At 67.4% G+C, this 22,941-nt stretch overlaps 2 protein-coding genes across 4 annotated transcripts; both read right to left on the bottom strand.

The window, feature by feature from the left end:
• Nucleotides 1-467: 467 nt before the first annotated feature.
• MPV17 (mitochondrial inner membrane protein MPV17) lies at nucleotides 468-7,346 on the bottom strand. 2 transcript variants are annotated; one of them, XM_040058801.1, is made up of 7 exons: nucleotides 7,302-7,346; nucleotides 3,840-3,955; nucleotides 3,123-3,215; nucleotides 2,785-2,880; nucleotides 1,324-1,356; nucleotides 1,112-1,164; nucleotides 468-1,036 (listed from the first exon to the last, which is right to left on the bottom strand). In XM_040058801.1, the coding sequence occupies exons 2-7, from the start codon at nucleotides 3,945-3,947 to the stop codon at nucleotides 967-969; spliced, it is 453 nt and encodes a 150-aa protein (XP_039914735.1). In that variant the 5' UTR covers nucleotides 3,948-3,955; nucleotides 7,302-7,346; the 3' UTR covers nucleotides 468-966. The 2 variants fall into 2 exon arrangements, with proteins under 2 accessions (XP_039914735.1, XP_039914736.1); XM_040058802.2 differs by having other exon boundaries at nucleotides 3,123-3,314; nucleotides 7,302-7,324.
• A 75-nt stretch (nucleotides 7,347-7,421) lies between these two features.
• Nucleotides 7,422-22,645, bottom strand: CAD (carbamoyl-phosphate synthetase 2, aspartate transcarbamylase, and dihydroorotase). Of its 2 annotated transcripts, XM_058419799.1 has the most exons (44): nucleotides 22,552-22,645; nucleotides 22,197-22,336; nucleotides 21,153-21,282; nucleotides 20,834-20,976; nucleotides 20,592-20,733; nucleotides 19,443-19,614; nucleotides 19,185-19,370; nucleotides 19,006-19,118; nucleotides 18,747-18,892; nucleotides 18,521-18,652; nucleotides 18,153-18,386; nucleotides 17,849-18,070; nucleotides 17,314-17,502; nucleotides 17,029-17,145; nucleotides 16,820-16,961; nucleotides 16,634-16,746; nucleotides 16,284-16,534; nucleotides 15,963-16,209; nucleotides 15,752-15,850; nucleotides 15,436-15,660; nucleotides 15,177-15,359; nucleotides 14,867-15,085; nucleotides 14,615-14,782; nucleotides 14,362-14,544; nucleotides 14,184-14,288; nucleotides 13,860-14,108; nucleotides 13,584-13,665; nucleotides 12,874-13,040; nucleotides 12,591-12,755; nucleotides 11,963-12,094; nucleotides 11,685-11,886; nucleotides 11,417-11,607; nucleotides 11,202-11,342; nucleotides 10,997-11,092; nucleotides 10,789-10,927; nucleotides 10,125-10,169; nucleotides 9,868-10,022; nucleotides 9,706-9,780; nucleotides 9,387-9,599; nucleotides 9,089-9,214; nucleotides 8,848-9,003; nucleotides 8,667-8,768; nucleotides 8,487-8,581; nucleotides 7,422-7,551 (listed from the first exon to the last, which is right to left on the bottom strand). In XM_058419799.1, exons 1-44 carry the CDS (start codon nucleotides 22,634-22,636, stop codon nucleotides 7,449-7,451), a joined length of 6,720 nt encoding a protein of 2,239 aa, XP_058275782.1. In that variant the 5' UTR covers nucleotides 22,637-22,645; the 3' UTR covers nucleotides 7,422-7,448. The 2 variants fall into 2 exon arrangements, with proteins under 2 accessions (XP_058275782.1, XP_058275781.1); XM_058419798.1 differs by having other exon boundaries at nucleotides 16,284-16,746.
• Nucleotides 22,646-22,941: the final 296 nt, after the last annotated feature.

Genomic DNA, 22,941 nt, shown 5'->3' with positions numbered 1-22,941 from the left:
TTCTCCCTGGCACGACAGGCAGACTTGTCTTGGACACGGCACAGGTGGACTGTGGCCCTGTCCCAGACCCAGCTCCAGCCCTATCCCTAACCCTTTGTGGACCCTCCCTGGATGCACAGCCCCACATCAAGCATGCCCTGACCCTGAGGGGACTCTGCACCCAGCGTCGGGGCTCTGGCTCCATCGACCTCATTTCACTGCTCTGCAGCTGTGGAGGCACCATCACAGCCCATGGAACAGCTGCACTGGGACCTGACGATGCCCTAAACCACCATCCACCCTCTGTCAGAGCCCTCTCCCCTCTCTAGCCAGTGGGCTAGGCCACCCCAGCAGCCTGCAGTGCCTCATGCTCGAGACAAGGCAGAGTGGACCTGTTGATACAGAACAGAACAGTTGCTCTGGAAATGCATCTTCAGGGCCTGGGGGACATGCCAGGCCACAAGCCCCAGGGCCAAGGGAATCGAAAGTGAAGATCACAGTTTATTGATGCTCCGACTGTCCACAGCACCGCCACAGCAAACCCCGTCTTCAGGGGGAGCACCCTCAGCCTGCAGTGACACCAGTTCTGTGCCCACGGCACAGCCAGCCCAGGGCCAGCCCCGCTCCATTCCCTCTCCTCTTGTCCCTCAGGGCGTGCCACGGGGAAGGTCAGAGCGACACTCGGGGCAGGAGCACCCTGCGTGCAGGCAAGGGCTCGGGAATGCTTGAGCACAGCTGGAGAAGCGCATCGCGGGCAGAGCTGCTGCACAGCACGGCTAGAGCGGATCCAGGCCTGTCCTGGCACCGTCTTCTCCCTGGGGCAGTGGGGGCTGTGGCCACAGGGGATGGTGCTCCCCCGAGGAAAGAGCAGGATGGATGCTGGCAGGAGCCTGCGTGTCCCAGCCTGTCCACGGCCACATGTGCCCCCCTCGGACTGGGGACAGGCAGCGCACAGGCCGGGGACAGGGATGGGACACGGCTTCTGTCTCACATCCGATTCGCTTTCCAGGACAGGTAGCAGTTCCAGACGATGGCAACACATTGGACAACGGCCAGCCTGGGGACAGAGGGGACAGGGCGTGCAGCTGCTGGCCCAGGGGACAGGGGCGGGGCACCAGGGCCGCAACACTACCTGTGCTGCAGAGGCACAAAGTAGAAGTTCGCAATTTGCACGGGTGGCCAGATCTGGGCAGAGAAGAGGAGGAGCGGTGAGGAACCCTGCCAGGATCCCTGCCCCACACCCTCCCCAGCCTGGAACTCAGGGTGTCCCACAGAGCCCATGGCAGCCCCATGGAGGAGACAGGACAGGGACAGGGACAGGGACAGAGATCTGCCAGCACTCACACAGTAATTGGTCATCAGGGCATCCATGTAGTCCTGCAAGGAAAAAGAGGTGTGACCACACAGAGAGCCCCCATGTTTGCCACTGGTGCCCCCAGCTCCACACTGCTGGGCATGGAGCCCTGCAGCCCTGCCCACGCCTTCCCAGGGCCATGAGGGCGGCAGGCAGAGTGACCAGAACCATGCCCACCGAGAGCCCTCTGTGCCATGGCCAGGACCAGCTCGTCCCCCCAGTGTGGGCCGTGAGCCCCTTCGCAGCTCAGCGCTCCCCCAGCCCTGTCCTGGGCACCACGCGGCACGAACGGAGAAAGGCTCCGAGCTGGGGCAGCTGCTCCGGGAGTCCAAGGCGCTGCCTGGTCCTCGTGCCACAGCCACGGCCGTGCCGCATCCCTGTCCCACGGCAGCAGGACGAGTCCCCGATCCAGCTTGGCCGTGACTCAGCCAGCAGGACGGGCTCCTCCCGGCGCTGGCCAGCAGCCCAGGACGGGGCGAGCGGTGCGCGGTGATGGATGCTCTGCTGACGCTTCCTCTGCGTGGGGAGAGGCGGATGCGCCCCAAGCCAGGGGTGAAGGTGCTGCCAGCGCTGCTGCCCAGCCCCCAGCCCATCACCCCCTTCCAGGTCAGGGCTCGCCAGGAGCCGCAGCTCGCACGAATCACCAAGCGTGGAGGATTCCCTGGGGAAGGAAGGCAGGATCCACGGCAGGAGCCAGTCAGGATGCAGCCGGGAAGATGGATGGGAGCGTTCAGAGTGCCGCCTGTGCCCACGATCTGTTCATGTGTGCCCTTAGGGTGCCTCGGAGCACCCCATACCCCAGCTGTGGCTTGCACAGAGCCTGGCGGGAGCAGAGGCGGTGTGATCCTGCCCCAGGATCCGCTCCCTGCCCTCTGGGCCAGGACGAGGGGCAGGCACTGGCAGCCCAGTGTGCAGCGGGCCAGTGACGGGGTGCCCCCGTGCAGAGGAATGAACTCGGTGGTGGCACTCGGGCAGAGCTCCAGCCAGGCTGGGGCCGTTCACACGCAGCTCTGGCAGCATCAGCGAGCGAGGCTGGTGTTGCCACTCCTGGCAGCCACACGACCACCCCAGCACGCCTCATCCTGTGGCAGGGGGGCACCCACTCCCAAGTGACTCACTCTGGACATGCTGACTCAGTGTTCACACCGGTTTCCAGCAATTACTGTTAATGGGAGTCATCTCGGTAATTGCTCTGGAGACCCTGCCAGGAGCAGGGCTGGACAGTGCGCCCATGGCACCCATGCCTGGCCCAGGTGGGACCCCAGGATTCGCCCACAGGACCCATGCCACAGGAATTGGCCCTGGCACCAGTACCTGGCAGCCCTGGGCACCTGACACATGCAGGGCCTGGGACCCAGTGCCTGGGCACGGACACGGGCAAAAACGGGAGCAGCCAGCACACGGCGAGGGCCTGCCAGGGCCCCAGGGTGGCACAGGGCAGCAGCACATACCTGCTGGATCTTGGACCAGTTATCCTGCACCGACAGCCCGTTGGTGGCCCCGGTGACAGCCAGGAAGCAGCCAAGGAAGCACGGAGCAAAACCCCCCTGCGAGAGAGGAGCCCCGGCCCATGTTGAGGAGCTTGTGGTGCTCGGCTCGGAGCAAGGCTGGCCATGGCCAGCTTCTGCGACAGTGCCCACCCCAGCCCTCCACTGCAGCGAGGCTGGGCCCAGATCGGGCACGGGGCTCTCAGAGCAGGCTGGGAACCTGCCACAGGGACACGGCTGTCCCCACTCCCCCGTCCTGCTGCCCCAGTCCTGTGTGGGACCCTCACCCACGTCACACCAACCTGGTCCAGGATCACCTTCTTCACAGCCACAACTTTCGTATTCCCTGGGATGAGCCAATCCAGAATCCTGTACCAGCTGCCCACAACAGGGCCCTGCAGGAGCCAGCGGGTGAGGAGCAGCATCTGTCCTCACTGGTCACAGGAGTCAGGGCTGGGGGGCTCCAGGGCTGGTTACATGGCCCTGCTCCAGCTCTGGACCACAAAGACAAGCTTGTCCTATGCTGCTCCTGCTCCACAGAACTGGCCCATCCCATGGCTGCTGGAGGCGGCACCAGGATGGCCCAACTCACACTGCACCACCATGGTCTGCTGAAGGAGCCCCCCATGCCATGCCATGCCATCCCATCCCATCCATGCCGTGCCCCCAGTGTGGGGCATGGATGCCATGCCATCCATCCCATGCCGTGCCATGCCATCCCATGCCATGCCATGTATCCCATCCCATCCCGTCCCGTCCCATCCCATCCCATCCCATCCATCCCGTCCCGTCCCATCCCATCCCATCCCATCCCATCCCATCCCATCCCATCCCATCCCATCCCATCCCATCCCATCCCATCCCATCCCATCCCATCCATGCCGTGCCCCCAGTGTGGGGCATGGATGCCATGCCATCCATCCCGTGCCGTGCCATGCCATGCCATCCCATGCCATGCCATGTATCCCATCCCATCCCGTCCCGTCCCGTCCCATCCCGTCCCATCCCATCCCACTCACCACAAAGCAGAAGCCAATGGCCATCATTTTCAGGGTGCGGGTGCAGTGGTGCCCACGCAGCCCCCGCTGCTCCACCAGCTGCTGTGCAATCACATCCCCAGCTCCCATGAGGGCCCCTGCAACCAGCACAGCCCATTTAGGCAGGCAAGACCCTTGCGTGACCTGCCCAGAGCGGGGCCCCTGCCCCAGGGTGCCCGAGCCTGTTCCAGCCCTGCCGGCTCTGCCCCAGCTGCAGCTCCAAACCTGCACCAAACCCCATGGCACAGGTGTGCCACTCTGCCGAGCGCCTCAGGCCTCTCAGGACACCACAGCATCTCTGGTCAGAGCGGCGTCCAGCCGCACTCCTCCCTGTGACCCGGACACGGGGCTGCCTGGGGCTCTCAGAGCAGAGCCTGCCCGCGATCTGCACTCAGCCTTTCCCACAGCACCCCCGAACCTCTCCCCGGACACCGGGCAGCCTCTGCCGACCATGATCCCCTCCCTGGAGAGCAGCTCCCTGCCTGCATCCCCCACCCCACCAGCCAGCAAGGGCAGAACGTTCTCCCCACCGCCCAGGCTGCCCCAGCCCCTTGCCACAGCCGGCTGCTGGCACAGCTCCTGGCCCGGTTTCTAGATCAGTGTCCCCGGTGGGGTGCTGCCCGGCTGGGTCTCTGGCAGCTCCTGCTCCATCCTACACCCCTGACCCCTTCGACGCAACTCAGCTGGCCCAGTGCTGCCTTCTCCAGCCGCTCCCCCGGCCCTGGCGGCTCCTGCTCCCTCTCCCCACTCCCCCTGGGACGGTTCCCTGGCAGGTCTCCAGCCCCGCTGCCGCTCTGCTCCGTCCTTGGAAGCCCTGAGCCCGGCGAGCCCTCATCCTGCCAGCCCCAGCACCCCCGTCCCCGCAGCCCCAGCCACGACCAGCCCTGCCCCAGGGACTTCGTCAGTGGTTGCTCACGAGCAAGGGCCCAGCTCCGTGTCCCCACACCATGGCACACAGCCCCCAAAGCTCACCCAGGGCCAGCCCAGGCTCTGCAGCCCCACAGAGCTGCTGCGCTCCCAGCAGCACCAACTGCTGCTTCACGGGCTCCATCTCCCACCCCAGACCAGCCCCAGGGTCTGAGGGTCTGCCTCCAGCCCTGAGAGACCCCACACCCCCTGTGAGGGCAGAGCAGCCCCACCAGCTCACAGGGGCACTGGGCAGGGCTGGAGGCAGGCACTGGACCGCACGGGGAGCACAGCCAGGGCACCCCCAGGATCTGGGTGCAGGGGCACGGCCCTCACGGGGAACACCATGGGCACCATTGCTACTCATCCAGCGCCGAAGGCTCGGGGTACAGCACCCAGAAGGGATGAGGCTGTGCCAGGAGGGACAGACCTGTCTGTGCATCCCCTCCCGGCCCTGTGGATGCAGCCAGGTCCAGCCCCCTGCAATGACTTCGGCAACAGTGCCTGCCATGGGTGCCACCAGCGCAGCCCGGCCACGGCTCCTGTGTGGGGCTGGAACTTTCATCCCAGCCAAACCTGGTGCCCGGGGTGCCTAGCCCATCCCCGGGGTGTTGTTCTTGTGACCAGAGGACCCTGAATGGGACCCAAACCTAAGCAGGGCACCATCTTTGTGCCCATGGCATTGGCATGGCAGGAGCAGGAGACTGCTCTCCACAGGCACAGGGGGACAGGAGGGTCACGGCTGCAGGCACGTGTTCCTGCCCACTGTGTCCAGGCCCTGCTGGCAGCCTGGCCCAGGGCCCAGGATGCAGGAGGCAAAGCCCTGCCCGACCCTGGAGCCCTCGGACGGCAGCTCGGCCAGCAAGCGGGGCTGCACGCAGTGGGCACGGCCAGCTGCCAGCAGCTCCCTGGCCCGGCCCCAGCTGGCAGCACCGGGGTCTCTGGGAGCAGCGAGAGAACGCAGGGCTGGAGGTTGGGATGTACCTGGCACAGGGCACAGCACCCAGGAAGCTGCAGGGACCACTGCACGGCCAGCAGCCGAGAGGCTGAGCCTGACCACGGATGGGGATCCCTTGTGGAAGCTCCGAGGGGAGCAGGAGTGCTCGAGCCCCCCTGGCTGGAGCTGGGCACCTGCCGCAGCAGGGAGAGCCCAGCCCGAGGGCAGAAGCTTCCGTGCCGGTGGAGCCGTATCCAGCACCAGCCCAGCATCCCCGGAGAGGCCGAGCCCCGCACGGCTGCAGGCTGGCAGAGCCCTGGGGGCAGGGGCTGTGCCACAGCAGCAACAGGCAGAGCAGAGGCAAGGCCAGAGCCGGCCCAGGGCCACAGCGAGCAGGGCCAGCCCCGGGAAGCTCCTCCCAGCTCTACACCGGCCTCCGGCCAAGCGAGGGGCTGCCAGCAGCACCCGGCGCTGCGGGCGCCAGCAATAGACTCCATGACATCCGATAAAAATAACAGCAGGAACAGTTAAGCGGCCTGGCAGCGCCCCAGCAGCCAGGCAGGGGAGCATCGTGCCAGCCCCCGCGGCTACCAGGGCTGAGGGCCAGGGCCTGCACAGCGAGGGGAGCCCCCGGCTCAGCAGGGCACCCCCAGCCCCGGGGCTGTGCTTTGCCAGCATCCTGGGTGGGTGGGAGCAAGAGGGCAAGGGCAGTGGTGGCAGGGCAGGGACAATCAGGGCCGGGGAGAAGGGGTGGTGACAGGGAGGGTGCAAGCAGGAGGTGCAGCAGGGAGCACGCAGGGCCCCCCCAGCTTCCAACCATCGGTGCAGCACAGCCCTACACAGCCCTGAGAACATACGGCACAAGCAGGACACGCTCTCCCACCACCTCAGGCTCGGGCTGGCCGCGGGGAGGGAGCAGGGCAGTGGGGGCAGAGCCGCCTGGTGCCCCAGGGCTGCAAATCCTTGAAGCAGCAAAGCCACGAGCCAGCACCAGGGCAGATTTGCGGCACCTCACGGCTCTGCAAGCAGCAGCAGCGAGGGACATTGAATCCTCCGTGTGCAGCTCTGGGAGCCTTTCCTCAGGCAGCTCCTCTATGCCTTCACCACTGACTGCTGGCAAACAGTGAGGAGCCGAGCCCTTGTGAATCCCCAGCAAATTCCCAGGCTGAGTTACGGCTCAGCATCCATCCCCTCCCAGGGGAGAGGGGCCCCAGGACAACTTCCCCCCGTGCTGGCTGTGAAGGCTGCGCTTCCTTACAGCCCTCACTACAGCCCTGGCCGCAGCACAGACCCCGACACGGCCCCTCCGCTGGTGTGACATACTGCTGAGCCGGGGCACGGCCGCACCTCTTCCCTTAAGACAGACCCTGAGGCACTGGAAGCCCCCGGCTGTGTCCTGCCCTGCGTCCCGCGGGGGTGCGCACACGACGGGGCGGCTGTGGCCGTGCGAGGAGGGGGAGAGCAGGGGCCAGGAGGGGCAGGAGGAGCCTGTGTGCCGGGAAGGGCGGCCCGTGTGCCGGCAGGGGCAGGGCAGGGGAGCCGTGTGCGGGGCCCGGGGCTCTCGGGGCGCGGCCGCCGCAGGGGCCGGGCCCGTCCCTTACCGGCCGTGAGCGCCTGCGCCGCCCCGGGCCGCCGCGCCAGCAGCCGCCCGCAGCCCCTCCACAGCGCCGCCATGGCCCCGCGTGTCGCGGCGCGGTGACGCGTGTCGCGGCGCGATGTCGTGTGTCGCGACCGAGAGCGTTTATTGGTCAGTAGCGGCCCAGCACGGTGGCCAGCAGCGCCATGCGCACGTACATCCCGTTCTCCGCCTGCCGGAAGTACGCGGCGCGCGGGTCCGAGTCCACCTCCACGCTGCGGGATGACGTCACCACCGGGAACCGGCACCGGCACCGGGAACCGGCACCGGGGATCCCGAACCCACCGGGAAATCCCGAACCCGCCCGGGATCCCCGAACCCACCCGTGGTACCCGAACCCACCGGGAAAACCCGAACCCACCCGTGGTACCCGAAGCCTCCCGGGGATCCTCGAACCCGCCCGGGATCCTGAACCCACTTGGGATCCCCGAGCCCGCCCAGCATCCCTGAACACGCCCGGGATCCCGAACCTACCCGGGGATCCCCGAACCTGCCCAGGATCCCCAAACCCACCCGTGGTACCCGAACCCACCGGGAAATCCCGAACCCACCCTGAGTACCCGAAGCCACCCGGGGATCCCCGAACCCACCCAGAGTACCCGAAGCCACCCGGGATCCCCGAATTCACCTGGGATCCCCGAACCCGCCCAGGATCCCAAACCCACCCGTGGATCCCCAACGTGCCCAGGATCCTGAACCCACCTGGGATCCCCGAGCCCGCCCAGCACCCCTGAACACACCCGGGATCCCGAACCTACCCGGGGATCCCCAACCCCCCCTCATCCCGGAACCTCTGGCATCCTCCCAGGCCCCTGAGGATTCCCCCCGGAACCACTGACCCATGTGCGAGTCCTGACACCCGTACAGTGGATCCTGTCCCCCCCAGACCCAGCAGCCGCAGCCCCCGTCGCTCGGAGCTCTCCCCAGCCCTGCCCATGCAGTCCTCTGCCCCAGACGCCCCTGGCTCTCTCCCGGACACTCCCAGCACACGGCAGCTTCCAGGCCCCTGCCAGCCTCCCCGCTCACACCACTGCCCCGGAGCGCTCCTACAGCCCCCATGCCCTGACTAACCCCCCTCCTGCCCCGTGTATTCCACACCTCGTTCCCCCAGACACCTCCCTGGCCCCAGCATCCATCCCCCACTCCCCACCTGATCTCGTTGACTCGGGGCAGGGGGTGCATCACTACCATCCTCTCCTTGGCTCGGGTCATGATGTGGGGTGTGAGGATGAACTGCCCGAAGCACTGCAGGAACACACCGAGCCCTGAGCTGGGGCAGGGGAGTCTCCAGGCCCTGGAGGGCAGCGGCACCCAGGTCCCCCTCACTCACAGCCTCATACTCCTCAGCCCGTTGGAAGCGCTCCTTCTGGATGCGGGTCATGTAGAGCACATCCGTGTCCGGCAGCGCTTCCTCGATGCTCCCAAACTCCTCCTGTGGCAGCACCGTAAGGTTGGGGAGGGGCATGGGGCCAGAGAGTGTGTGGGGGCCAGCCCCCGAGCCCGCTCCTCACCTGCTGGATGCCCTTGGAGGCCACGAAGCTGGTGATGTCGGGGGGCATGCGGAGGCCGGGAGGGGTCACGTAGCGCAGGTTGATGCGGTACTGGGTGAGCAGGCGGGCCAGGGAGTGCACCGTGCGTCCATGCTTCAGGTCACCCACCATGGTGATCTGGGGAGAGCGGTCAGCACAGCCTGTCCAGGGCCCCCCAGGGCCTAGGCAGGACCCCCTGTGCCGCCCGGCCCGTGCACCTCACCGTCATCCCATTGACCGTGCCCAGCTCCTCGCGGATGGTGAAGATGTCCAGCAGCGCCTGCGTGGGGTGTTCCCCCACGCCGTCCCCGGCGTTGATCACCGGCTTGCGGCAGTGCCTGGCGGCCAGCTGGGAGGGTGGGCAGGGCAGGGCAGGTGAGTGCGGGCAGGACACGGCTCCCACCAGGCCCACGGTGCCGGGACCCAAGCCGGGGACCGTCCCCGCCCCACAGCGCGCGTCACCATCCCTGCCGTGGCGGCAGAGTGCCTCCAAAGGAGCGGCTCCCCTCAGCCCCTCTCACCTCGACGGCGCCAGGCTGGGGGTGCCGCAGCACCAGCACGTCGGCGTAGCAGCACATGGTCTGCACGGAGTCGGCCAGCGACTCGCCCTTCTGCACCGAGGAGGTGGCCTCAGAGAAGGACAGGACGGAGCCGCCCAGCCGGCTCATGGCTGCTGCAAAGGAGCTGCTGGTCCGCGTGCTCACCTCGTAGAACATGGTGGCCATCACCTTCCCCTGCAGGGCCGGGGCCGGGCTGTCACCCTGGGGAGCCCTGGCAGCCTCGCCCGCTACTGGGCTCCCTCGGGGTGCCCTGGGGACAGGTACGCACTGCACGGCTCACCTTGAGGACGTCCAGGCTGCGCTCCTTCTGCACCAGTAAGCGCAGGGTGTGCGCCACGTTGAACAGGTGGGACAGCTGTGGGGACAGGGAGGTGCCGGGGCTCAGCCGGGGCACAGGGAGCACCACGGCACCCACAGCCCCCGCGCCCGCCCGGCCGGGCACCTGGTCCTTGGAGAACTGCCGCACAGAGAGCACGTGCTGCCCGACAAGGGGGTGCGGCGGCAGCGAGGTCTGGAGGTGGGGGGCGCGCTGAGGGGACGCCTGGCGCGGGACTGGGCCCAGCGGGTAGAAGTGGCTGTCCTGGACTGGCGCTGAATCTGTGACACCGAGAGCAGCCCGTCAGCCCACGGGGGTGCCCTGAGGAGCCCAGCCGCCAGCCACGGACCCCGGATCCCCACCCTGGGCCCTGCTGCACTCACCTGGTTCTGCTGCCTTCCTGCTGCCCTTCTCACGAGCGTCCTCGGCTGGGTGGGAGAGGGGAGCGGTGGCGTTAGGGGTTGTGGGGAGAGACGGCACCTCGGGCCCCGCTCTCCTCCCAGGGCGCTGCCAGCGTGGCACAGCCCTCCTGGCACTTGGCAACACCAGGTGAAATGAAGACGGGACCAACGCCGGGGTGATGGTCAGCCAGACAGAGGCAGTCCAAGCCCCACGCTGCACCGTGACCCTCTCCCTTCTCCCCGCACGCCCCGAAATTCCCAACTGGCCGCCCCCCAGATCATTCTGGCAGGTGAGGGGTCCCCGAGGCGCCGTGCAGGCCGGGGCAGGAGGGGAGCGGGCGGCATGGCCGTGCCCTGTCCCGCAGCACCCGGTGGTGCCGGGTGCCGGAAGGGGCCCGTGGTGGGCAGAGCAGGCAGCCCGGGGCCTGCACGGCACCTGGGGGAGGGGATGCACTCATGGGCCGCAGTTAGTGCCATCAGTGAGCCCCCCCCGACGTTACCGGTGCCTTGGGCGCCCGGGCGGTGCGCGGCTCCCAGCCTCCGGAATGCTGAACGGGACACAAGGGCTGGCATCAGCGGGGCCGCCCAGCCACGCTCCCAGACCCGGCCCCCAGGCAGCGCGCCCGCTGCCTGCCCGCCCCCCTACCTGGCAGCCCGGGGTCGGAGGCCCGGTGGATGCAGGGCGGGAGGTGGAAGCGCGCGTCACCCGCGGCGCCGGCCCGGCGGGGGCTGTGGGCTCGTCCACGCAGCGCGTCACTGGCCACGTGCCGGGACTGCTCAGGCGTCTGGAATGACGGACCGAGCTGCAGCCAGGGCTGAGAGGGAGCCCCTGCCGGGTCCGGACACCCCAGTACCTTCACGCTCTCCTTGGTGGGGGCCCCATGGGGCAGCAGTGCAGCTCCTGAGGGCCACTTCTTCACATCCTGTCCATAGCCAGGGGGCACCAGCACCTGCAGCCACGGCAGAGATGGGATTAGGGAAACGGGCTAAGCACCGGGGGACCTCCTCTGTGATGGGGGAACACCCTAAATACAGGAATAAAAGGACCTAGGACCTTACCTGCCCATCGATGTAGGCAACCTCCCCACGCAGGACTACCCTCCGCACTGTGCCCTTCACCTGCATGCCCTCAAAGGGGGTCCAGCGGGCCTTGGAGAAGACTGTGCTGCTGGGGATGATCCATTCGTGCTCCAGGTCCACCTGCCAGTGCCAGGACAACGGGTCAGAGGCAGAAGGGTAGGGGCTGGACCCGGGGCGGGTGGGCAAGGACACACCTCCACGTAGGTGTCCTCCTGCGCCGGCAGCCCAAAGATCTTGCGAGGGTTCTCATAGAGGCGCTGGACGATGTCCTCCACGCTGAGCCGCCCCTCGGAGACGGCCGTCAGCAGCAGCGGCAGCATGGTCTCCAGGCCAGGGTAGCCGGGGGGCGGCTCCTGGCCCTGCTTCTCCTCCAGCGTGTGGGGTGCTGCCGGATGGGGCTGGTCACCGGAGACCGTCCCCACCGCGGTCCCCGCCCCTCAGCCACCATCCCTGGGGAGTTACCGTGGTCAGTGGCAAAGCAGTCGATGATGTCCATGTTCTCCCAGAGCGCCTCCACGTCCTGGCGGGTGCCCAGCTCCGGCCGCACGGCCGCGCGGCCCTTCCCGAGGCGCCCCAGGTCGTCCCGGCTCAGGAAGAGGTGGTGCGGGGCCACCTCGCACGTCACCGGGATCCCCCTCTGCTTGGCCGCCTTGATGAGGAGGATCTGGGGCAGCCGAGGTTAGTGGGGAACCCGCAGGGTCCCGTCTGCACCCCTGGAACCCGCCGTTCGCCCCGCTCACCTCCTCCCTGCGGGCCACGTGGCAGATGTGGACAGGACGCTGGTACAGCTGGGCCACCATCAGCACGGCGGCCACCGTCTGCCGCTCCGCATGGGCCACGATGGGCAGGTGCCGCGGCCACTGCTCCAGGTGCTGGGGGGAATGGGGCTGGTGGGCACTGGTGCCGGGAGCAGATCTGCCCTGTGCCACACCAGCCCTGTTCCACCCCTGCCCCGTGCTGCCACTACCCCATGCCACCCCTGCCCACTGCCAGCCCTGCCCCGTTCCACCCCTGCCCCGTTCCACCCCTGCCCTGTTCCACCCCTGCCCCATGCAGCCCCTGCCCTGTGCCAGCCCTGCCCTGTGCCAGCCCCTGCCCTGTGCCAGCCCTGCCCCGTGCTGCCACTACCCCGTGCCAGCCCTGCCCACTGCCAGCCCCTACCCCATGCAGCCCCTGCCCCATGCCACCCCTGCCCTGTTCTGCCCCTGCCCTGTTCTGCCCCTGCCCTGTGCCAGCCCCTGCCCTGTTCTGCCCCTGCCCTGTGCCGCCCCTGCCCTGTTCTGCCCCTGCCCTGTGCCAGCCCCTGACCTGTGCCACCCCTGCCCTGTTCTGCCCCTGCCCTGTGCCAGCCCCTGCCCTCCGGCTCACCTCCATCCACAGGGACACGTCGTCCATCCGCAGGCTGGAGAAGGTGTCGTTCAGGTACATCTTGAGCCCGGCGGCTGCCCCAGCCAGGGCGCCCAGAGTGCCAGCATTGTCCAGGGAAGCCCCCAGGAAGAGAGCAAAATCGCAGCGGGCCCCAGCCTCAGCCAGCTGCAGGACAACAGGCAGTGGGTGCTGTGGTGGGACCGGTCCTGCCACCAGCAACGAGCCCACCACAGCTGGCACAGGAGGGAATGTGAGCATCAGGCTGGCAGCAGCTCCTCCTCACCTTCTGTGCCAAGGCGAAAGAGGTGGCATCGGTGACAGCGGGGCTGGTGTTGGGCATGGCACACACCATAGTGACACCCCCGGCCAGGGCGGCGGCCGTGCCTGATGCAAAGTCCTCCTTGTGGGTGCCACCCGGCTCACGGAGGTGGACGTGGACATCGATCAGGCCTGGGGAGTAGCAGCGTCAGCACTGGCAGCTGCTGGCCACAGGGGCTACGAGGGACGAGGGCCGCCCCACCAGCACGGCATGCAAACACCTCTAACCACGGTGCCTGCAGGTGTGCCCAGCCCGGCTCCCAGCGCTCTCAGGTGTGCCCAGCACAGCTCCCAGCGCTCTCAGGTGTGCCCAGGACAGCTCCCAGCGCTCTCAGGTGTGCCCAGCCCGGCTCCCAGCGCTCTCAGGTGTGCCCAGCCCGGCTCCCAGCACTGTCAGGTGTGCCCAGCCCGGCTCCCAGCGCTCTCAGGTGTGCCCAGCCCGGCTCCCAGCGCTCTCAGGTGTGCCCAGCCCGGCTCCCAGCGCTCTCAGGTGTGCCCAGCCCGGCTCCCAGCGCTCTCAGGTGTGCCCAGCCCAGCTCCCAGCGCTGTCAGGTGTGCCCAGCCCGGCTCCCAGCGCTGTCAGGTGTGCCCAGCCTGGCTCCCAGCACTCTCAGGTGTGCCCAGCCCGGCGCTGTCCTGGTTCCATGCTGTTCCCCGGGGCCGCTGCACACCCACCTGGCAGACGGATGAGCTTCTGGGATGTCATGCAGTCCACGTGCATCTTCAGCGGCGGGGCTGCCCCAATCTGGCCCAGTGCCTGCAGAAGCAGCAGCCGTGAGGCAGGAGCCAGGTCAGGAGCAGGGCCGGGGTGGCGATGCCTGTCCGAGCTGCACCCCAAAAACAAGCCCTGCACAGTGACACCCACACAGCGCCCGCAAAAGAGGGTAGGACTTCTAAACCCAACTCCGCTCCCTGTCCTCACACCCAGGGTCCCCACGTGCCCCAGCCCACCTCGACAAAGAGCTTTGTGCACTTGATGTCGATGATGAGGGGCACGGAGTAGTCGACGGCCAGGCGCCGGGTGCGGTACCCCTTGGTGACAAAGGAGGAGAGCCGGCGGCCCCCCGAGTTGCGCATGGAGAGGTTGATGACCAGCTCAAAGTGGTTCTCGGCCAGGTAGTCCAGGATGCTGCGCTGGGTCTCCCGGGCACCAGCCTCGCTGCTGTCTGCCTCCTCGAAGTGCCAGTCCACAGCCTTCACCTGCAGGCAGTGACCCTGTCAGGGCCCCGCAACACCCTGGGAGCGGCCCCGGCGCTGCAGGCCCCCAGCCCGGACCTTGATGCCGTGCTCGGTGTAGAAGTCGGCGGTGCCGAGGCTGGCGTACAGGTTGTAGCCAAGGTTCTCCAGCGTCCGCACCGTGGCCAGCAGCTCGCTCTTGTTCTGAAACCAACCAGGGGGCCGGTCAGAGGGCAGAGAGGAAGCCCCAGCCTCGCAGCACCTTCACCCCACAGACCTTGTAGCTGCCGATGGTCAGCAGAATGTTCTTCTTGGGGATCCTGAAGCCAGTGCTGAGCATGGCCTTTAGGTACGCCTCGCAGCGGTTCTCCCCAAAGCAGGCAACCTCGCCCGTGCTGGTCATCTCCACACCCAGCACCACATCGGCACCCGCCAGGCGCGAGAAGGAGAACTGGGGCACCTGGGGGCGAGGGGACACTCAGGGGCTGCCTGGCCCTGCACCCCAGCCCGGCCCCACGGCCCCCACTCACCTTAACACCAACGATGCCTGTGCCCGTCATCAGCCCCACGGGCTCCACGTCCTCACCCATGATCACCTGGCTGGCCAGAGCCACCAAGTCCACGCCCAGGGTCTTGGAGACGAAGGGGAAGGAGCGGGAGACGCGAACATTGCACTCTATCACCTTCAGCTGGTCATCCTAGCAGAGAGGGGACGGAGTGAGGCAGGGCTGGGGATGCGGGGTGCTCTCCCCTGGCACGGCGCAGTCCCCAGCCCCGGGCACCTTGGCGATGAGCTGCAGGTTGAAGGGCCCCGTGACCTGCAGCTCCTGCCCGATGGCGTGGACAATGGCCTTGATGCGTTCCAGTGTCTTGGAGGTGATGTCCTGCGGGGGGGTCACCAGCGTGGCATCACCCGAGTGCACCCCAGCGTTCTCCACGTGCTCCGAGATGGCGATGGCCACCACCACACCGTCACAGGCCACCGCGTCCACGTCAATCTCCTGTGAGCGGGAACACGGTCACAGCCCGTCCCTGGGGTGGGGGCCGTGGCTTTCAGGGGCATCCCGGGCCGGAGCAGCCTCCCGGATGGACCTTGGCCTCCTGGATGAACTTGGAAATAACAACAGGCTGCTCCTTGGACACAGCCACGGCGTTGCTCAGGAACTTCTCCAAATCGCTGTCCGAGTAGGCCACGTTCATGGCAGCGCCGCTCAGCACGTAGGAAGGGCGCACGACGCACGGGTAGCCCACCTTGCAGCAGAAGCGCTTGGCCGACTGCGGGAGGGACGGAACCTCAGCGCCCACACGGAGAGCACCCTGGGGCGGCCCTCCGCCGTCCGCCGGGCCCCACCTCCATGTTGGAGAGCTCCTTCCAGAGGGGCTGGCTGATGCCGATGGAGTCGAGCAGGCGCGAGAACTTGAAGCGGTTCTCGGCGGAGTCTATGGCCTCCGGGGAGGTGCCCAGGATGCGGCACTGCTGCCGGTGCAGGGCCATGGCGATGTTATTGGGCAGCTGCCCGCCCATGGACAGGATCACACCCTCAGGGTTCTCCAGCTCGTAGATGTCCATCACCACCTGCAGCACCAAGCGGGGCGGGAGGACGGCTGGCACAGGGCCAGGGCAGCCCTCACCCAGCCCCGCAGCTGTCAGGGCCCCATCCCCTCACCTCAAAGGAAATCTCATCGAAGTAGAGGCGATCGCACATGTCATAATCAGTGCTCACTGTCTCAGGGTTGTAGTTCACCATGATTGTCTTGAAGCCCATCTATTGGAGGGTGGGACAAGGTGAGCCCAGAGCCCCCCAACCCCTACCCAGCTTCATCCTCTGACCGGGGACACCCACCCCTCACTCCCCAGGGTGCTGGGGCCCATCTGACCTTGCGGAGCTCCTGGATGCAGCCAACAGCACACCAGTCAAACTCGACGCTGCTGCCGATGCGGTAGACGCCGGAGCCAATGACCATGACGTGGGGCTCACGGAAGGCCAGGTCGTGCTCAGAACCATTGTAGGTCAGGTACAGGTAGTTGGTTTGGGCCGGCCACTCTGCTGCCACCGTGTCGATCTGCTTCACCACCGGCAGAATCTTCAGGTCGCGCCGCATCTTCCGCACGGCCAGCTCGGTGCTGCACAGAGCTGGGTGAGCGCCGGGATTGAGGCAGGGAGCAGAGCAGGGCCGTCCCCTCCCTCCCCATCTCACCTGAGCACGGCCAGGGCCACCTGCTTATCGGAGAAGCCGAGCTGCTTGGCGCGCTTGAGCACGGCGGGCGGCATGGTGCCCTGCTCACCGCGGTACGACTCCAGCAGCAGCGCGTGGTCCGTGATGTTCTTCATCTTGTGCAGGAACCAGCGGTCAATCTTGGTCAGCTCGTAGAGCCGCTCGATGGAGTAGCCGGCCCGCAGCGCCGCCGCCAGCACGAAGATTCGCTTGTCCGTTGGCGTCTCCAGCTCCTGCCAGGCCGGGGGTTGAGCGTGGCCCAGGGAGGCAGGTGCCCACCTCTCCCCCGAGAGCGGCACAGCCAGAGCAGACACCCAAACCCCAGTGCTCACCATGTCTGAGGCCGGCTTCACTGTATGATCAAAGCCCACGCAGTTCTCGTCCACCATCCTCAGAGCTTTCTGGAACGCCTCCTCAAAGTTCCTCCCAATGGCCATGACCTCCCCTGTGGAAGGTGGGGTGAGCAGGCGCACCCCGCGCCCGCCACGCGCCCCAGCAGCGCTGCCCCCTGCGCTCACCCACGCTCTTCATGGAGCTGCCGATCTTGGTGCTGACGCGCAGGAACTTGCTGAGGTCCCAGCGCGGGATCTTCACCACGCAGTAGTCCAGGCTGGGCTCAAAGCTGGCCGTGGTGGAGTTGGTGACGGAGTTCCTGAGGAGGTGACAGGGGTCAGCAGCTGCGGCCGGCCCAGCAGGGCAGCACCTTGGTGATACCTTACCTGAGGAGGGGCAGGGGGATGCCCAGGGCAAGTTTGGCAGCCACGTAGGCCAGCGGGTATCCAGTGGCCTTGCTGGCCAGGGCCGAGCTGCGGGAGAGGCGGGCGTTCATCTCGATGATGTAGTACTGTGGGCAGCAGGCGGGCAGGGTCACTGGGCGCCGTGGGACAGCCCCACAGTGTCCCAGAGATGCTGCAGCATCGCGGGACAGCATGGGGCAGGACCCAGATCCCCCAGGGCCCGGCCGGCCGAGGATCAGGAGCGGGAGCCAGCACCCACAGGGAGCTGCAAGTACCTGCTCTGACTCGGGGTTGAGGGCAAACTGGATGTTGCACTCGCCCACGATGCCCAGGTGCTGCACCACCTTGATGGCCGTGCGCCTCAGCATGAAGTACTCGGTGTCATTGAGGGTCTGACTGGGCGCCACCACAATGGACTCGCCTGTGTGGATCCCGAGCGGGTCCAGGTTCTCCATGTTGCACACCTGGCAGAGCGGGGGGGTCACTGCAGGCTTGGGGTTCCCCCACTGCTCCACGTGCTGTCGGCGGTGGGTTCCTCCCAGCTCCCACCACACCCTCCCCTGCCCAGTCGGGACTGGAATACACGGGGTGTTCTGCTGGGTGGACAGCTGGGGTGAACAGCCCGGCACGGGGTGCAGGGCTCTGGTTCGCAGGGTGCAGCTCCCGACGGCACACAGCAGCTGTGCCAGCACCATCGGAGGCACCGGGGAGCCCTCCCTGGGGACAGGGCGCAGTGCGAGCCCCCATCCCCATCCCCTGCCCCACATCCATCCCCCTGCAGTGGCCTGGGGGCCTCCCTCCACCCCGTACCGTGATGCAGTTGTTGTAGGCGTCCCGCACCACCTCGTACTCGATCTCCTTCCAGCCTTTCAGGGACTTGTCCACCAGCACCTGGGAGGTGTGGGTGAAGGCCTGGCTCACCAGAGCCACCAGCTCCTCCCGGCTGTTGGCGAAGCCGGAGCCCAGCCCCCCGAGGGCGTAGGCGGAGCGCACCAGCACCGGGTACCCCAACCGCTCGGCTGCGGCCTGCGCCTGCAGGGAGCAAGGGGGTCACGGTGGGAACAGGAAGGACAGGACCCTGCCCTGCCCCACGGCCCCCCGGGCTACCCCAGACCTGCTCCAGGGAGGCAGCAGCCTCGCTGGGCGCCACGTGCTCCCCGATCTCCTCCATCTTCTCCACGAAGACCTTGCGATCCTCCGTCATCTCAATGGAGGCAACGGGGGTGCCCAGCACCCGCACGTGGTAACGCTCCAGAACACCCGCCTTGGTCAGCTCCACGCCACAGTTGAGGGCCGTCTGCCCCCCAAAGGTCAGCAGCACCCCATCAGGCCGCTCGTTCCGGATCACCTGGGGGGCACGGGGTGGTGCGACAGAAACCACGCTGGGTCCTATGTTTTCCAGATCCCAACACTCATCCCCCAGCTCTGGCATCCCTGCATTCCCAAATCGCCCCCTCCCAGCCAGCATCCCGGGGTGCTCACCTGGGTGACGTACTCGGGGGTGATGGGCAGGAAGTACACCTTGTCCGCCAGTCCCTTGGAGGTCTGGACTGTGGCGATGTTGGGGTTGATCAGCACCGTCTGGATGTTCTCCTCCTTCAGTGCTTTGATGGCCTCGTGGGGAGCAGAGGGGTCACGGTTGGTGGCCCCAGGCCCCTGCCATCCCTGTGGCCCCCACCACCCCCTGTGCCCTGGGGCGGGCGCTCACCTGTGACCCCGAGTAATCGAACTCGCCTGCCTGCCCAATGGAAAGGCCACCGGAGCCCAGGATCAGCACCTTGCGGGGCCGGGCTGCGTCCGCGTCCCCCGCCGGTGCCTTGGTGTAGGTCAGCCACTCCTGCAGGCGCTCCCGCACTGGGGGGGACGCGGCACGCTGGGGACAGGGCACCCCCACGCACAGCCCCGTCCCGCGGCCCTCGGCCCCGGCTGTCCCTCACACTCACACTTACCCCCACACCCACACCCACCTGTCCGGGCATTGCCGTGCCCGTCCCGCGCGTCTCGTGCCGCCTCCATGAAGACATCGAAGAGACCCTCCAGGTCCGTGGGGCCGGCGCAGTGCTCGGGGTGGAACTGGACACTGGGAGGGGGTCAGGCGGGTGCAGCCCTGCGACCTGCCGTCCCACAGCCACGGCCCCACGCTCACCTGAAGAAGGGCTTCTGCTGGTGGACGAGGCCCTCGTTGGAGCCGTCGTTGGCGTTGGTGAAGAGCGGCGCCCAGCCGGGCGGGAGGCTGCCCGCCTCCACCGCAAAGCCGTGGTTCTGCGCCGTGATGAAGCAGCGCCGCGTGTCCTCGTGCAGGCAGGGCTGGTTGTGCCCGCGGTTCCCGTACCTGCGCCGTGGGACGGGTGTCAGGCAGCCCCAGCTGCCAGGACCCCTGCGGTGACTCCGGAGCCCCACTCACTTCATCTTGTAGGTGCTGGCGCCAAGGGCCAGCGCGAGCAGCTGGTGTCCCAGGCAGATCCCGAAAACGGGCTTGGGCTGGGGCGCATCCAGCACCCGGCACAGGTTGGACACTGTCTCCTGGCAGAGCCGCGGGTCCCCAGGGCCATTGCTGATGAACAGCCCGTCAAAATCTGTGTCAAGAGTGCAGCAGGGTCAGAGTGGGGCCCCCCAGCCCTTCAACTTTACAGTAGGGCCCCCAAGATCCCCACAGGCTCACAGCAGGCACTCCTGGCTACCGGCAGAGAAGCACCCTGAGCCTGCAGCTCCCCCGACACCCCAGCAGGGCTGCAGCCAAGGTGCTCTGACCCCACAACAGCCACTCAAGTGGCAGCAAGGCCCTGCCAGTCCCCGTGGTGCCCCCTGCCCTGAGCCACACCAATACCACAGTCCAGAGTCCCCCCTGCCAACCACAGCAAGGCACCGAGCCCATGGCCCTGCTCCTGTGGTGCCACACTGAGGGCCCTGAGCCCCAAAGCCCCCAGGGATGATGACACAAATGATGCCTTAAGTTTCAGCTTTCATGTTTTTCAGATTCTGTGCTGCCTAGGGGTGCAGTTCTGAGCCTCATAGTAACTGCTAGTCAGCTCTCTTCACAGGGCAGGGAGACAAAACAAATCCTTTTCCTGCTGGACACCAAGGACGACTTTCAGGCCCAAAAGCACAACAGTGGTGGTATGAAGGGAGGAATAAGAAGGAAGAGACCTCACAATCTGGAGTTGTAACTGGACAATTAAATCCTAATATGCAAATGGACCAAAACTCATAAAAGTGTGAGACCTCGTGACTGTTTGTCCATTTTGTGACCATTCTAAGTCCACCTTGGGTGTAGCCCTGGCCAGGCTCTTGTCCTGCCCAAGGTGGATCCGGGAGGCTTTTCAATAAATATCTGCTTTATTCTCTTAGTTCTGTCCAGTCTGTTTCAGGTCAGCCTTCCCAAGGCATCACCAGGAGTCCCCACCCCATGGCACTGAGCAGGACACAGGTGCCTGCTGTCCCCAGCACCAACCACGCATGCAGTCCCTTTGCCAGACCCCACTGTCCCCAGCCCAGACTGTCCCTAGCCCAGACTGTCCCCAGCCCAGACTGTCCCCAGCCCCTGCCATCTCACCTGCAGGGTCCAGCGGGTGGTCCCAGGGCACCACAGTGACAGTGGCTCCTCGCCTGCACAGGCACCGTATCTGGTTGTTCTTGAGCCCGCAGTCGAGGGCCGTGACTCGCAGCGACCCGCCCGGGTTGAACACTCGTGGCGCCTGCGGGAAGGGGAGTGGATGGCCTCGACTCCTGCTGGGGCCAGCCTCCTGCAGCGAGGGGCTCCACAGCCCCCAGCCCCGCTCGGACTGCCCGCCGCACCTTCAGCGACACCTCCTGCACCAGGTGCCTCTTGTTGGGGTCCTCAAAGGAGAGGCTCCCCTCGGGGGTTCCATCCGGCACCAGCTTCCCCAGCAGCGTCCCCTTCTCGCGGATCTTCTTCGTCAGTGCCCGGGTGTCCACCCCTGCGAGCGGGCTGTGAGACACAATCCCGCCCCAGCCCAGCAGGACCCCCTGTCCCTGCAGCATCATCACCCCCAAATGCCAGCAGAGGGTCAAACCTCAGGAGGGAAAATTCCAGAGACGGCTCTGGTTTCAGACCCACAGCCCCCAGCCCACTCTGCTGTCTCCCCGGTCCCACCTTCTAGCCCAGGGATGTTCTGCTCCTTCAGCCACTGGTCCAGGGAGCGGGATGCACTCCAGTGGCTGGGGGTCTCCGAGCACTCTCCCACCACCAGCGCGGCCACATGGATCTTGCTGGACTCAAACCACTGCGGGGACAGAGGGTGAGCAGGGCAAGGCAGAGGGTGAAACCCCACGGAGCACGGACCCCACTCCCACAGCACAGGATCTGCCCTCCCAGTGCTGGGCTGCCACTTGCCCCCACCTTGTCCCACACCTATCACAGCGAGGCTGAGCCTTAGTCCAGCAAAGTCCCTGGATCGGGGAGCCCCAGGATGGGGTGTCCAGGTCCCACAGTGCTGCTGGACTGCGGCCCACTGCCCACGTGCCAACATGACCCACGTCACGGGACGCCTCAGCCAGGCACAGCCGCAGCACGAACCAGGCCGATGGGAAAGCACCACTCCCAGGGGCCACAGCCTTGCCAGCGGCGTCCAGACATGCCCATACATCCTGTCCCATGGGATCAGGGCTCTGGTCCCCAGAAGCACAGGCCACAGCAGAGACCTGGAGAGGGCTGCTAACAGCAAGACCCCTCAGGGTCGGCGTGGAGAGGCCGGAGCAGCGCGGCTGGAGCAGCACTGGACTCTGCCCCGGGATGGGCAGCGTGGAGGCCAAGGGGCTGGGAGGGGGCTGGGGCCTCAGGCAGCCCCTCTGCCCAGCCCCGGCCCTGCCTTGTCACAGGGGTTTGAGACTCCCACCTCGCAGAAGAGCCCTGGTGAGGAAACACGCAGCCCCACACCCCCCGTGCTGCGAGGGCACCCCAATCGCAGCGCACCGGGGTCCCCCCTGCCCAGCCCTCGCCCTGGCAGAGCCCGCCGGCCCCACCGCGGCCCCGGGAGTCAAACCTCCTCCTGCCACCATGTGCCACTCCCGGTGTCCTGGCAGCCTGCCCCGTCCCGCCCTGGCACTTCGTGCCATCAATGCCACCCTGAGGCGTCCGGTTCTGCCACGAGCCGCAGCGACACCGGGGCAGCACACGCGGCCCCCGGGCCTGGCTCACCCTGCTGAGGCCGAAGGCGTCGTGCTCGTCCCGGGGCACTCCGTAGTTACCGACCAGCGGGTAGGTAAGCACCAGGATCTGCGCCTTGTAGGAGGGGTCGGTGAGGGCCTCGGGGTACCCCACCATGCCGGTCTGGAACACTGCAGGGGATGCGGATGGGGGTGATGGGGAGCAGCACCGCGCCGGCCACGGCCGGGCCGATCCCAGCCCCGCGCCCCGGACGGGCCCCACGGAGGGGCCCCGAGCCGAGGGAGTGCCCGGGCCGGGCCGGGTTCCCCGTTCCCTCTCCTTCCCGCGCCGTCTCCTGTCTCGGGCCGCCCCAGCACATCCCGGCCCGGCCCCCGCACGCACTCACCGACTTCCCCCGCGGCGGCGGCCCCGACGGCCCCGAAGGGGCGGCCGGGCAGCACCGACCCGTCCTGCAGCACCAGCCGGGCCATGGCGTCGCCACGTGCGCTCCGAGCACTCCGCGGCGGCGACCGAGCGCGGGGCGCGCCGCTGGGCTGCGGCGGCGGCGGGAGGATCCGGGGCGGGGCCGCGCCGGGGCCGCCCCTGGGGCGGGGCAGCGGCACCTGGGGCACGGGATCGCGGGGAATCCTCGGGGCGATAGCGGGAGCGGGGGAAGCATCGCGCCGGGCCCGACCGCCGGTTGGCGGGGCGCGGCTGGGGATGCTGGCGCAGGTGAGCACCGGAGCCTGGGCGGATTCGGGCCGGCCGCCAGGGAGATTCAGAGACGTGAACCGCG

Source organism: Hirundo rustica, chromosome 3, assembly GCF_015227805.2.
Source record: "Hirundo rustica isolate bHirRus1 chromosome 3, bHirRus1.pri.v3, whole genome shotgun sequence".
Taxonomy (NCBI): domain Eukaryota; kingdom Metazoa; phylum Chordata; class Aves; order Passeriformes; family Hirundinidae; genus Hirundo; species Hirundo rustica.
The sequence above is the reverse complement of the archived record's forward strand: the minus strand, read 5'-3'. Positions and strand labels throughout refer to the sequence as shown.